The 13769-nt window shown below is 47.7% G+C and overlaps 2 protein-coding genes across 4 annotated transcripts; one reads left to right on the top strand and one right to left on the bottom strand.

Annotated features, from left to right (window-relative positions):
• Positions 1 to 1598: 1598 nt before the first annotated feature.
• LOC107396755 (myelin-oligodendrocyte glycoprotein) lies at positions 1599 to 6506 on the bottom strand. Of its 3 annotated transcripts, XM_070548685.1 has the most exons (4): positions 6287 to 6506; positions 3310 to 3783; positions 1928 to 2032; positions 1599 to 1802 (listed from the first exon to the last, which is right to left on the bottom strand). In XM_070548685.1, the coding sequence occupies exons 1-4, from the start codon at positions 6315 to 6317 to the stop codon at positions 1792 to 1794; spliced, it is 621 nt and encodes a 206-aa protein (XP_070404786.1). In that variant the 5' UTR covers positions 6318 to 6506; the 3' UTR covers positions 1599 to 1791. The 3 variants fall into 3 exon arrangements, 2 of the variants coding, with proteins under 2 accessions (XP_070404786.1, XP_070404785.1); XM_070548684.1 differs by having other exon boundaries at positions 1599 to 2032; XR_011519175.1 differs by lacking the exon at positions 1599 to 1802 and having other exon boundaries at positions 1945 to 2032; positions 3154 to 3783; positions 6287 to 6503.
• Positions 6507 to 7710: 1204 nt separating this feature from the next.
• Positions 7711 to 12333, top strand: LOC107396752 (zinc finger protein 157). The gene is made up of 6 exons (XM_015976586.3): positions 7711 to 8008; positions 8296 to 8383; positions 8476 to 8591; positions 8965 to 9209; positions 9293 to 9357; positions 9518 to 12333. The coding sequence occupies exons 1-6, from the start codon at positions 7804 to 7806 to the stop codon at positions 10758 to 10760; spliced, it is 1962 nt and encodes a 653-aa protein (XP_015832072.3). The 5' UTR covers positions 7711 to 7803; the 3' UTR covers positions 10761 to 12333.
• The last annotated feature ends 1436 nt before the right edge of the window (positions 12334 to 13769 follow it).

Genomic DNA, 13769 nt, shown 5'->3' with positions numbered 1-13769 from the left:
TTTCACTCAAATAGAAAGGAATTCAAAGACAACGTTCCTGTCTGGTGTGACTGAAGCAGAAGTAGTGGACACAGTTACACGTTGTAAAAATGTCATCCACAGAGTGCTCTGACGTTGATACGACACTAATTAAACAAATCATACAAAGCAGTGGCGGTTCTACATGGAATCACTACAGCATTGCACTTAGAACAGAAAACACAAACTAAAATTAAAACCTAACCTTGATGCAAAGTCATCAATAATGTCATCATATGAAATCTGCTCCCCTACTGAGTGAACACACACACACACACACACACACACCGAGTTGGGGACAAAGAGTCTGGAGCCGACCTGGGAGGAAAGATTAGAAAAGGTAACAACATAAGACACATAACAGAGATGCAGACAAAGGACGCATGAGGGCGCTATGAGACACAGAAGGGAAGACACAGACGCAGACCATGACACATTTACAATCTATCATTTCAATCAGGAACATTTCCAGATAATATGAAAGTTGTTAAAGTAATACCGCTATATAAAAATGGAAACAAACACATCTTCACAAACTATAGACCGGTTTCTCTGCTCCCCCAGTTTTCTAAAATTTTGTAGAAACTGTTCAATAAAAGATTAGAGCCATTTGTTGAGAAATGTAACATAATTGGTGAAAGTCAATGTGGGTTTAGATCGGCATGGTCAACATCCGTGAGCATAACCGATGTAGTGGAAGAAATTACAAATAGTCTAGATAAGAAACAATATGCAGCGCTGCGGGAATATTCCTTGACTTAAGAAAAGCCTTCGATACTGTTAACCGTTCAATTTTGTTAAATAAAATAGAAAGATGTGGCATTAGGGGTGTGGCTTTCAACTGGATTCAAAGTTATTTAATCGGGCGACAACAGTATGTGAAGATGGGTGCGTATGACTCTGATTTATTGGAGATTGCTCGTGGTGTCCCACAGGGATCTATTTTCTGTCCAAAATAGTTCATTTTGTATATAAATGATATATTTACAGCATCAAAATGTCTGAAATTACTTCTTTTTGCAGATGACATGCATACATTTTATTCTAGTGATAATTATAATGACTTAATATACAACATAAATAAGTAATAAAACTGAAACCATGGACGGATGTCAATCCGTGAATTTAGATAAAACAAAAGTAATGCACTTTGGAAATTATAAAGGGAATTCGATTCGAGGAATAAATACAGAGGTGTCATGGCTTGTGGAAGGCGTTTAACCCAAGACATGCAGAATCAGCTCAGGAGTCAGGAGGTAAGAAATTAAAGTCTTTATTTACACAAACGGGAACTAAAGTAGCACTGAAATCCAGTGAATTATGCCGAGGGCGATTGTTCAGAGTTCTTAGCTCAGCGAGCTGCGGGGCAAGCGGGGTGCCAAGGAGACGAGTGTAGAGATCCAGCCGGACGGGAGGTGAGGAAGCAGAGAGGAGAAATGCAGGAGCGGTGGAGGAGGATGAGACGTGAATGAGGATCCGTGGTTCTTAGCAGAATTTGGTGAAGGTTGGGGTGGTGATCCTAGGAGGCATGGACGTAATTTGGGGGGGGGGGGGGGGGGGGCAGGGGGGACATGTCCCCCCACTTTTTCCAAAGTCAAGTTTTGACCCCTGCACTTTTTACCATCCAAAAACAACATTACGCTATATTAAATTGACACTGGTTGAGCTCTAGGACCAAGCGGAAAACAACCGTTTGGCTTGAAGCCTGCCATTAGAGCATACTGTAAAGATACCCCCCCCCCCCCCATGTCCCCCCCACTTCTAAAGTGAAAATTACGTCCATGCTAGGAGGGCAAGCAAACGGAGCTTCAGGAGCAAGTTCAAAACCGTAATCCAATAAACAGTCCAAGGTCAAAATCCAAGTAATCCAAACATGCGAGGTCAAACAAGTACGAGTGGCAGGCGTTACCAATACTGGAGTAATCATCCGGCTTCGAGTAGTGTCTCCATCCTCCTTTTAAACCCGAGCTCCAAATGATTAACTCAGCACAGCTGGTACCTCCCCGCTCCTCACCTGTGGAACACAGAACCCCAAAGATTGTTCAATTGAGGAGGAGGACTCACCTAGACCAGAGAACGATGACAAGAGGGTATAGCAATAGATGTTGTGTTGGAAACTAAATTCTTAGGAATAATTATTGACAGTAAACTAAGCTGGAAACCACATATCCGACACATACAGATTAAGATTTCAAAAAGTGTTTCAATCATCAACAGAGCCAAAAACCTTTTACAATACAGTGGCTTGTATATGTTGTGTTGCTCACTGGTGTTGCCTTACTTAACGTACTGCATGGAGGGTTGGGTTACTTTAAAACCCAGGCCGTAACAACTACAAGGACAAGTCTGTGTGTGTCAGTGTGTGGAGTCAAACTTTGGAATCGACTGGGGCTACAGCTCAAGCAATGTCCAAATATTTCTATATTTAAAATCGAATATAAAGAACCGGTTTTGTTGCGATATAAGAGTGAGGAAGTTGGTGTGTGATTGTTGGATTTAACATGTTGTGTGTGAAGTCTCTAGGACTGATGATGAGATTGTAAATACAATCATTGTCAATGGTATGTCAAATTTTGTATGGGAGTGTAAGCTGAATGAATTAGTTGTGTGGATACAGTGTTGAAAAGGGTAGAAGGCCTTCTCCAGGTCAGGGATGAGGTCCTGCCCCAAGTGGAGGAGTCTTGTTCACGAGTGAGGGAAAACTGGAGCGTGAGATCGATAGGCGGATCGGTGCTGCATCTGCAGTGATGCGGGCGTTGTACCGGTCTGTCGTGGTGAAGAGAGAGCTGAGTCAGAAGGTGAAGCTCTCGGTTTACCGGTCGATCTACGTTCCTACCCTCACCTATGGTCACGAGCTTTGGGTAGTGACCGAAAGAACGAGATCACGGCTGAAATTAATTTCCTACGCAGGGTGTCTGGGCTCTCCCTTAGAGGTAGGGTGAGAAGCTGAGTAATCCAGGAGGGAATCGGAGTAGACTTGCTGCTCCTCCACATCGAGAGGAGCCAGTCGAAGCAGCTTGGGATCTGATTAGGATGCCTCCTGGACGCCTCCCTGGTGAGGTTTTCTGGGAACGTCCAACCGGGAGAAGGCCTAAAGGTAGACCCAGGACACGGTGGAGGGACTATGTCTCTCACCTGGCCAGGGAACGCTTTGGGATTCCCCCGGAGGAGCTGGTCCAAGTGGCTGGGGAGAGGGATGTCTGGGCCTCTGCTTCGGCTGCTGCCCCCGCGACCCGACTCAGGATAAGCGGATGAGAATGAAGGGATTCATGAATAGATTTAGAGACTCACCTGACATGAAATAGTGCCGATGATGAAATAAAACACCCGCAGAGACGATCAGAACCAGGAGAACCAGGATAGCTATGGCCCAGGATGGAAAACGCTCTGAAGAGACACATGAAGGACACAGTGACCTCTGACCTTTGACCTTCAGTTCAACGTCGGTCCGGCTCAATTCCTCTCCGAAGTCTGTGACGGAGCAGGTGTAGGTTCCGGAGTCAGACAGCTGCAGGTTGGTCAGGTTCAGACTCAGGTCTCCAGAGTCCAGAGCATCAGCCTTCATGGAGGTTCTGCCTCTGTAGAGCTGGTTCTGGTCCTTCAGCTGGTCTCCTTCAGGCAGACGCTGGTGGACAGTAGGAGGACTGAGGTCCTGACGGGTCCAGACCACTGTGGGGTTCTCCAGGTCAAAGGTGGGGAACCCACAGGGCAGCAGGAGGAACTGGTCCCCCTGGAACATCTCCACAGCTGAGACCTGCTGGGACACTTAGGACAGAAATATACCGTTCCTCATCAAGGGTCACTGACATAAATGATCATTATTACAGTAAATGTGAACAACTGTTTCACCTGTAGCCTGTTTCATCGGAGCCTCTATGACACACGACACTATGTTGAGGTTCACAATGACCCGGGAGCCTCCATAAACACCATAATAATACAATGGAACTACCGGTTGACCCCGCCCACCCAGCAAAGACATGAAAGCTAAATAAACAGTTTAAATTAAACATGTAGAGTTGCATTGTTGCTACAGTATTTGTGTCGGTACGTGTATTTGGCTTTCTCTCAGCCCTTGTTTTTAAAGAGCAAGTCACCCCCCACCAGAGTCTTCCTCCACTCCTACTTCATGTTTGAAAAATGCAACAAATGCTGTTGCCTGGCAGACCAAGAGGGCGGAGCCGCTAAAAAATACACACACACACAGGCTCACAACGGCATTATGACATCATAATGTACCAGCTAACGTCATAGTGTACCTCTTAGCCAATAGCGATGGCTGATTTGAATTCAAATGCAGTGCAGAGGTTTTACCTGACGACGGTGCAACGCTGACAGTTTTAGGCAGAACAAACTGCTGACTCCACGTGTGTGTGGCACGATTAGACACGCATTTGTATAGTTTATCAGCAAAAACGGTTGATTTGATGGTGACTTGCTCTTGAACGTCATAGGGTTGAGGTACAAACTGTGGATTACATCATAAGAATGGTGATTTGGCATCCCCTAGTGGTGATGGGTGGTCAGCATGAATTCGTCCGACCAAAAAAGAAATTCACCAACCGCTGAGGAGCAGACCTGAGAGCACGAGGAGGACGGTAGAGGACAAACATGGACCTGGACAGCCAGGTGACTCGGTGGTGAAATGATGTCATTTTCCAGTTGAGGCGCCTGATTAAAGTCAAGTCACCTCTCTAGTCGGATCCTCCAGGCTTTGCGACATCAAGACCGGACCACTGTGCAGCCCAGAGCAGCCGTGGCTACACCGTAGCTGGTCATCACCAGCATGTCAATGTGTGTGTTAATGAAGGAATGACTGGTTAGTTGTAAAGTGCCTTGGGGGGTTGCAGAACCCTAGATGGTGCTCCACAAATACATCCATTTATCTTATTTCTGCATCATTTTGTACTGAAGCTAGTTTGTTACGGTGACAGAATGCGATGCGGGGGTTTTGTAAACGATGTTAAACGTCTCACCTGGGACTACTGGTGCAACCTGGTTTCCACCAGTAGTCCCAGAATCCCAGCATGGGAAGAACTCGCACACCTGCTCAAAAATGACGACCGCTTCTTGTCTTTTTTTCTTGGGAAGATTTCACAGATGAGATCTTCCATTCTAGTATCCACCGTCTCACATCCGAGTTCTTATCCAGGATGTGTAAATGTTCGGGTCGTTCCTCCTCGAACCGCCCACAGCCGGTTCAAAACGCAGCCGCCCGCCTTTTAACAGCTACAAGGAAGCATGTCCACATCTCTCCAGTGCTTCACTGGCTGCCAGCGCGTTCAGGACTCAGTTTAAACTGTTGCTTCTTGTTTATACATCACTTTACGGTCTGGCCCCTCCTTATACAGACGATTTATTGTCACCCGACACTCCTGCCAGGGATTTGCGGTCGGGCTCTCGGTTTTTATTGTCAGTTCCAAACGCCGGCCTAAAGACGAGAGGAGACGGGGCTTTCTCTGCGGCCGGCCGTCTGGAACCGCCTTCCTCTGCAGGTCAGGACCTCTAGCGTCTGGATGTCTTTAAGCCCTAGCTTAACTCATGTCTTCAGCCTGGCTTTCATGTAGGATGATTTTATTTTTGTCATTCTTTCTCATTTTTATTGATTTTACAACTGAGTGACGGGATGTTGTCTTTATCCTAGCTTGCTGATTATTATGGTTTTATGGGTTAAGTCCTACTTTCTGGCTGTGGTACCTCGTGTGTTGTACAGCACTTTGGGCCGCGGGAGCAATGATGAGCGTGCTGTAGAAATAAACGTGACCTTGACCTATTCCAGCCCTGAAGGGAAAGCAGAAGCTCTGTAAGGCGTGAACCCTCTGATCCCTGCTGCCTGCCTGGTCTCACGTGTTTGTTTCTGGGCCGACCAGGCGGGCAGGTTGGCCACGCCCACACAGGAAGAACATCTGATAGAAACAAGGGTAAAAACGTTGATGCTGGCGATCATTCAGAGCAGGAGACTCTGTCAGAGCTGATCTCGGATCTGTTGGTGGTGAACTGTCAGCTGAAAGCAGCAGCAGAGGATCTAAAGTGAGTGTGAGCTCCACGTGAGACCAGAACCCCGCCGAAGGATCCATCCAGCTTGGTCCCACGTGAAGCCGAGTCAGAACAACAAGACAAACGCAGCAGCTGGTCTGAGGTCCACCCAGAAGAATCCACTGATGGTCTCCTGTGGGCCAGTTCAACAGCTTCCAGAGAGAACGGTGTTGGAGCAGCAGTGGGACTGAAGTGAGGGATGATCAGAGCAGAGAGAGGAAGATGATCTTACCGTGCAGGAGGACCACAAACACCACAAACATCTTCTTCCTGTCAAAGGTCCACAAGCACCAGCTAGGAGACACTTAGAAAGGCCCTGAGGACATCAGCTCCCAGCAGCTCTCACGTTCCTCTGCTGATCATCTCCTGACACTCTGACAACACTTCACCTACAGGAAGTTTCCTCCCACACACGCACACACGCACCCCCCCAGTGTGATGGGGGCGGAGCTAGAGGTGTCAGGTGCTGGTGAACTGGGTTGGATCAGGTCCAGATCAGCTCAGAGCGATTCAGAGGAAAAACGTTCAGATTGCTGATGAGCTAGTGTGTGCCAGTGCAACATGAACTAGCCCCGCCTCTTCCTCCTCAGGTGTGTCAGATGACCCCACCCACCTGTTTGTGTCTGCCCAGCAAAAATGCCCATTTGGACCCCTGTGTGGGATCCACAAAGCACTGCTTCATTTGGGCCCACCCTCGTTGTGAGATGTAGGACACGTGTGGGTCCCATCGTCTGGGGCCATGTAGGGGCCCAACAGGGCTGCCCCCTGTGGCCCAGTGCTGTGGGGCCCTCGTATGTGGGCTTCCCACCATTTAATAAAAACGATGGACTGCCTTTGTAAAGCTCTTGTAAAGGCACCCACAGCGCTTTTAAACATTCACACACTGCTGTCGGTAACTTACTAACTGGCCATTGCAGCCTAGGGGCCGGAGAACAGAGGCAGCACAGGGAAGCTAGGTTTAGAGTCTGGCCCAAGAACTCAACAGAACCCTTGAGACAGCTGGGATTGAACCTGCAACCTTCTGACCACTGAACAACCCTCTCTCCATCCTGAGCTCCTGCTGCCTTATCGTTAAAGTCACTAAACATTGCATCAGCTCTAATACCTTATTCATTTTGTTTAATGCACACATGTTGAAGTAGCTACTCGTGTATGTGTCTGCATGATGCATCTGTCTCTTTAAGAAGATCAACTTGTTCTCTTAAAGATCGGTTGAGTGTTGTCAGGTTTTACAGACTTATTAATGTTGAGTTGTTTGTGCATGATGGTTTCACGTTGGTTAGAGTACAATGGCCGTCTCCTTGTTCTTAAAAACATAAAAATAATTAAAAAAATATTTTTTTAAAATCCAGTTGTAGCAAGTATGAAGGACAAAATAACTCATGTAAACTGAAGGTCTCACACACACACACACACACACACACACACACACATACACACACATATATATATATATATATATATATATATATATATATATATATATATATATATATATATATATATATATATATATATCTTTCCAAAATGCTGCAGCACGAGGACAGATCCAGAAGAAGCTGAACGGTCTCAGGTGTTTCCACAAAAGCAACAGCGTCCCTCTTCACTCATGAAGCGCTTGAGTGTTTCTGGCCACCAGGTGGCGCTAACGCGCCGTCAACGTCACGCGACTGCCTCTGGTTTTGCAGAAGGCACCGAAGCCGGAAGTGCTACAGATTCGGTCTGAAACGTTTAACCAAAGGTTCGCTGATGGAGACGGGTCCAGCAGAGGTTCTGGCGGACATGCAGAGCTTCGTCGACGAGCGGCTCACCTCCGCTTCCAAGGAGATTTTAGCGTTTGTGGAAAAGATCGTAGCCGCGTACGAGGCGGAGGCTTCGGGCTTCAGACGGGAGATCAGCCTTCAGAGGAGGCAGCTGGAGCTGCTGCAGCCCCGGGCCTCCACCGGCACCGAGGGTCGGTGTCTCTAAACCACAGCCGCAGTAGTTCTGGGTCTGCTGGGCTGCACGCTCCGGAAAAGGAAATCCCATTCAGAACTTCCTTTAAGAACCTCCAAGTTTACGTTTTCTCTATATGTAGTAATATTTCTACAGTTTAGTAACAAAACACAAATGTAGTATGACTTAGGACAATTACGGTTAACATTCGGCTGTTTTTATTTTTAAATAGATGTTGTTTTCTTAACAGTACTGGACCAACAGGGCTCAGACAGCATGTTCATGAATGTGAATGGACTTCTGCAGGTTTACAGACAGACACGAACCAAGGATCTGCTGAGGAAGAGGAGTCCCATGATCCTCTGAAGAGTCTGGACCCGACCGGTCCATCCAGGTACCTGGTCCTGTTCTGTGTGTCTCTATGAGGGGACATTAGGTCCTGATGAGGGGACGTCTCTGTTTATGCTGCTGGCTTTTGTCCTTCAGCTCTCCTCCACCTGCACTTCCAGCAGCTCACAGAAAACCCAGCAGACACCAGAGAACCATAAACCTGCGAGTCCGTGTCCTGGAGGACAGCAGCATCCGCGTCCTCTCTAAACATGGTAACAGGTTTAAAGAGCAAGTCACCCCCTAATCTACCTTTTTTTGCTGATAAACTTTATATATGTGAGTCTGAAACTTAAATTTTCTACCTAAAAGTGTCAGTGTCATCAGGCACAAAGCCTGCACTGCATTTGAATTTAAATCTGCCATTGTTATTGGTTAAGAGGCACACTGTGACATCAGTTGGTACCAAATGATGTCACAGTGCTGTTGTGAGCCTCTGTGTGTGTGTCGACAGGCAACAGCCTTTGTTGCATGTTTCTAACAGGAAGTGGGAGTGGCTTAAGCCCGTGGTGTGGGGTTGTCTTGCATCAGAAGACTTTGTTGGGTGGAAACAACTTCCTGTTCATCTTTAGTTTTTGGTTCCATCAGTGATGAAGAAAAGTCCGGTGGTCTCTCTGAAATGTCCTCCTGGACTGCAGGAGGCGGGCTTCCTTCACCTGTTGAGATCTGCCGTCCCCCAGCTGGCTGGAGACAACAGACCCTTTGATGTTCTGACATCAGACAAGAGACGGGGACTTCAGCCTCTGGTGCTGCACACGGTGACTCCAGAGGAGATCCAGAAGACCCTGAAGTCCTCAGGATCGGTGAGGTCGACGGTCTACGTCCGTGTGAAGGTGACTAGGACGGAAAGGTCTGGCTGGTTCTGGTTTTTGCCTGCCGCAGCTCTTCTCAGGATGAACTTGCTCCTGTTTTCCAGACTCAACCAGAACCTCAGGAGGAGATTGAGGAGATGGAGACGTGCGAGGACGCAGGACAGGCCAGGTAAAGGAGGTCACAGAACAGCCTCTGTTCAGAGAAGTGGTTTATATCCTTCAGGGTTGATGGGCTAACGGCTAGCATACTGTTTACAAACAGCTAGCGTTTGTAAACATCCACTGAACACCACCTTCCACGTGCTAACTCCTCATCCTGGTTTCCACAGCAGCCTCCTCCAGGAGGTCAGCAGCTGGGAGCGTGAAGCTGGCGGGGAGCTTCTACTGGCAGTAGAAGGGTCTGTGGCTCCCTCTGGTGGTGGGAGTGAAGAAGACATGTGTGATTTAAAAGGGGGAGACAGTGGAGGGGAAAGTGACAGCAGCGGGAGGCTAGACGGGAGGATGAAACCACGTCTGAGGACCTCTGAGGAGACTAAAAACGGCTCCTCCACCCCTCAGGCGGAAGGCAGCCACTCTTTCACCGGGGAAGTCCGTGGAGATGAGCCCAAATCTGAGGATCTGCCAGTCAAACACACCTGGAGCCAGCAGGAGGAGGTGGGAGGAGTGTGCGGAGAGTCCGTGGAGGTTCTGACGGAGCCTTTTCAGAGGGAGCACAGACCGGATGACTGTCCCGTCTGTGGAGAGACCTTCACCAGTGTCCTCAGCCTGAACGAGCATGTGGCGGCTCACTCGGGGGAGAAACCGCACCTGTGTGAAGTTTGCCACGCCACCTTTGCTTTGAAGGAGTCCCTGGAGGACCACCAGAGACTCCATGAACCTGGCCACACGTGTCCCACCTGCCAGAAGGTGTTTGGGCTGGAGGTCCAGTTAAAGGCTCATCTCACGAGCCACCACAAGCGTAAACTCTTCCTCTGTGGCGTCTGCGGGAGGTTCATGTGCGACAAAAGATCGTTATCCCGCCACAAGATGACGCACTCCGCAGAGAGACCCCACAGCTGTCAGACCTGTGGGAGGGGCTTCAAGCTGTCGACCACTCTGAGACAACACGAGAAGATCCACACCAACAGGCAGAAGACCTACCTCTGTGACATCTGCTGCAAGATGTTCCACACCAGCATGCAGCTCAGCATCCACATGAGGTCCCACACCAACGAGAAGCCCTACCACTGCGTCCAGTGTGGGAAGGGCTTCTCCACCAAGGACCCTCTGAAGAACCACATGCGCATCCACACGGGGGAGAAGCCCTACAGCTGTTCCCACTGCGGCTGGGCCTTCAAACGGAAGAGCAACCTAGACGAGCACCTGCGGACGCACACGGGGGCCAAACCGCACGTCTGCGGGATCTGTGGGAAGAAGTGTGCTCGGAAAACCTACCTGAACATCCACATGAGGACCCACAACGGAGAGAGACCCTACCGGTGCACCGTGTGTGACAAGAGCTTCACTCAGAGCCACTGTCTGAAGTCCCACATGAAGAGCCACCAGGCTGCTGGAGGCACCGGAGCCTCCTGATCTCCTGCTGGGACTCAGGAGCTAGCTGGGATAGTTTACAAACACCTGCTGGACCTGGTGTCTCCACGTCCTCGTTCCTTCATTTAAACGGGACAAATCAGGACTTCTAAATAACTTCTAACAGGTGTGTGGTCTCAGCAACGGTCATGTTTGCTTATTTCAGACGATCTTAATGAGATACTGGAGTTGACACCAGGACCAGACGGAGGATTTAAACCTTTATTGTCAGAGTTGGGCAAGTTACTTCCAAACTGTAATGCATTATTTATTACTTGTTACCCTCATTTTAAAGTAATTCATTACATTACAATATTACCGATTTAAAAATGTAAGGCATTACACTGCTTTTGCATTACTCTAAGTTACTTTCACCGATACAACTTCAGTATGAATCTGGTCATGTGACGCTCAGTGAGCTCATGACATATATGTGGAAGGTGATGTGGTGTCTGAGCTAGGATTGCTGTTAAAAACAGTCAGATATAATAACAGTGCTTTAAAATGATTGTTTATTAAATAAAAGCAACAACAAACTGTACTCTCAGCACGCTGCCATCTTAGATTACCTGAGCAGGGAGTGAGGTGGTGGGGGCTCCAAGTCTATTTAGCCTTGGTCCCCAAATGCCTTGATACGGCCCTGGATGTGGGACTGACTTCTGGGGTGATCTGATTCTATCACATGTATAAGTATTAAATGCTTATATAGATTATTGCTTTTCACTGGTAAACATGTGTGTTGGGGATAAATCTACCTACTTTTTTCTTTTCAAGCACTTTGTTTTGTTTTCTTGATTTTATGTGAATAATTTCCGGCCCTTTCTCTCTCTAACCTTCCTGCATGCTGCGTGTTTTCTCCGTCTTCCAGAAAAACTGTTTCCTAGACTTCCTACTTTCTAACTATCAGCCAAAGGGATCTTCACATGCGCTCCAGCAGTAATGAGTTGAAATCACCGGGGCACAGATTAACTCAGCTGAGGCAAAGCACGTCAGAAAAGCACAAAATACCAGAGAATATGCGCTGATATGAACGATCGCAAGTGAATTATTTTGTTTTAGTGGAGCGATTTGGTGAATGTTACAGCGGCCGCGTGCAGGACCCAGCTGGAGTAGTTGAGCCGTTACCGCGGCGTCCTCTCTGCCCGCAAAGCTGAGTCCATAAATGACGTAATATATGCAGATACTGGATCTTTCTTCGGGTTTCCCGCAATTTGAATTTTTAAGGAACACATCTTGATTCTGGGTTTAAAATGCATTGTAATTACCGCGTTACTGACAATTGTACCGAGTAAATATTACCACTTTCTTTCCCTGTAATGCCTTACATTAGCACATTACAGCAAAAAGCAATGCATTACAGTAATTAATTACTTTTGTACCGCATTACTCCCAACACTGTTTATTACCATTCATCACAATTCCTTTAGTACTGAAATAGTCTTAGTACCAAAGTTCCTTCTGTAGTTTAAAGGAGAATAAACTCTTCATGAATGACCCACTAAAGACTTCCTGTTTAACTGGTCATGTCTGAGTAATCACTAGCTACTTCCTTTTTATTAAAAGTTAATGTTATAAATGTTCATGTGTCTTTATTGGGTTCGTTTTTGGGTCATGATTGTCGTGAACATCAGGATGAGTTGATGAAATCGATCAAAGATGGCCGCCAAAGCCAGCGGACTATCAAACACAAACATGGCTACAACCAGAAGATGTTTCACTTCTCATCTGAAGAGATTTGCATGCTAACTCCACACATGCATGGGGAGAACACGCTAACTCCACACATACATGGGGGAACACGCTAATTCCACACATGCATATGGAGAACACGCTAACTCCACACATACATGGGGAGAACATGCTAACTCCACACATGCATGTGGAGAACATGCTAACTCCACACATGCATGTGGGGAACACGCTAACTCCACACATGCATGTGGGGAACACGCTAACTCCACACTTGCATGGGAGAACACGCTAACTCCACACATGCATGGGAAGAACATGCTAACTCCACGCGTGCATGGGAAGAACACGCTAACTCCACACGTGCATGGGAAGAACACGCTAACTCCACACATGCATGTGGAGAACACGCTAACTCCACACATGCATGTGGAGAACACGCTAACTCCACACATGCATGTGGAGAACACGCTAACTCCGCACATGCATGTGGAGAACACGCTAACTCCGCACATGCATGTGGAGAAAACGCTAACTCCACACATGCATGGGGAGAACACGCTAACTCCACACATGCATGTGGAGAACATGCTAACTCCACACATGCATGTGGGGAACACGCTAACTCCACACATGCATGGGAGAACACGCTAACTCCACACTTGCATGGGAGAACACGCTAACTCCACACATGCATGGGAAGAACACGCTAACTCCACACATACATGTGGAGAACACGCTAACTCCACACATGCATGTGGAGAACACGCTAACTCCACACATGCATGTGAAGAACACGCTAACTCCGCACATGCATGTGGAGAACACGCTAACTCCACACATGCATGTGGAGAACACGCTAACTCCACACATGCATGGGGAGAACACGCTAACTCCACACATGCATGTGGAGAACACGCTAACTCCGCACATGCATGTGGAGAACACGCTAACTCCGCACATGCATGTGGAGAACACGCTAACTCCACACATGCATGTGGAGAACACACTTAACTCCACACATGTATGTGGAGAACATGCTAACTCCACACATGCATGTGGAGAACACGCTAACTCCACACATGCATGGGGGAACACGCTAACTCCACACATGCATGTGGAGAAAACGCTAACTCCACACATGCATGGGGAGAACACGCTAACTCCACACATGCATGTGGAGAACACGCTAACTCCGCACATGCATGTGGAGAACATGCTAATTTCACACATGCATGTGGAGAAAATGCTAACTCCACACATGCATGGGGAGAACACGCTAACTCCGCACATGCATGTGGAGAACACGCTAACTCCGCACAT

The sequence above is a fragment of the Nothobranchius furzeri genome, chromosome 2, assembly GCF_043380555.1.
Source record: "Nothobranchius furzeri strain GRZ-AD chromosome 2, NfurGRZ-RIMD1, whole genome shotgun sequence".
In the NCBI taxonomy this organism is placed as follows: Eukaryota; Metazoa; Chordata; class Actinopteri; order Cyprinodontiformes; family Nothobranchiidae; genus Nothobranchius; species Nothobranchius furzeri.
The sequence above is the reverse complement of the archived record's forward strand: the minus strand, read 5'-3'. Positions and strand labels throughout refer to the sequence as shown.

What these genes read in the sequence shown, in the direction of transcription:
- LOC107396755 (XM_070548684.1), bottom strand. Translation starts at nt 6,317, where the DNA reads ATGTTTGTGGTGTTTGTGGTCCTCCTGCACG. An exon ending in GTTTGTGGTCCTCCTGCACG is followed by an intron (nt 3,784 to 6,286) that starts GTAAGATCATCT and finishes TTCTGTCCTAAG; the next exon opens with TGTCCCAGCAGGTCTCAGCT. An exon ending in TCGGCACTATTTCATGTCAG is followed by an intron (nt 2,033 to 3,309) that starts GTGAGTCTCTAA and finishes TGTGTTCCACAG; the next exon opens with GTGAGGAGCGGGGAGGTACC.
- LOC107396752 (XM_015976586.3), top strand. Translation starts at nt 7,804, where the DNA reads ATGGAGACGGGTCCAGCAGAGGTTCTGGCGGACATGCAGAGCTTCGTC. An exon ending in GACCCGACCGGTCCATCCAG is followed by an intron (nt 8,384 to 8,475) that starts GTACCTGGTCCT and finishes TTTGTCCTTCAG; the next exon opens with CTCTCCTCCACCTGCACTTC. An exon ending in CGGTCTACGTCCGTGTGAAG is followed by an intron (nt 9,210 to 9,292) that starts GTGACTAGGACG and finishes CCTGTTTTCCAG; the next exon opens with ACTCAACCAGAACCTCAGGA.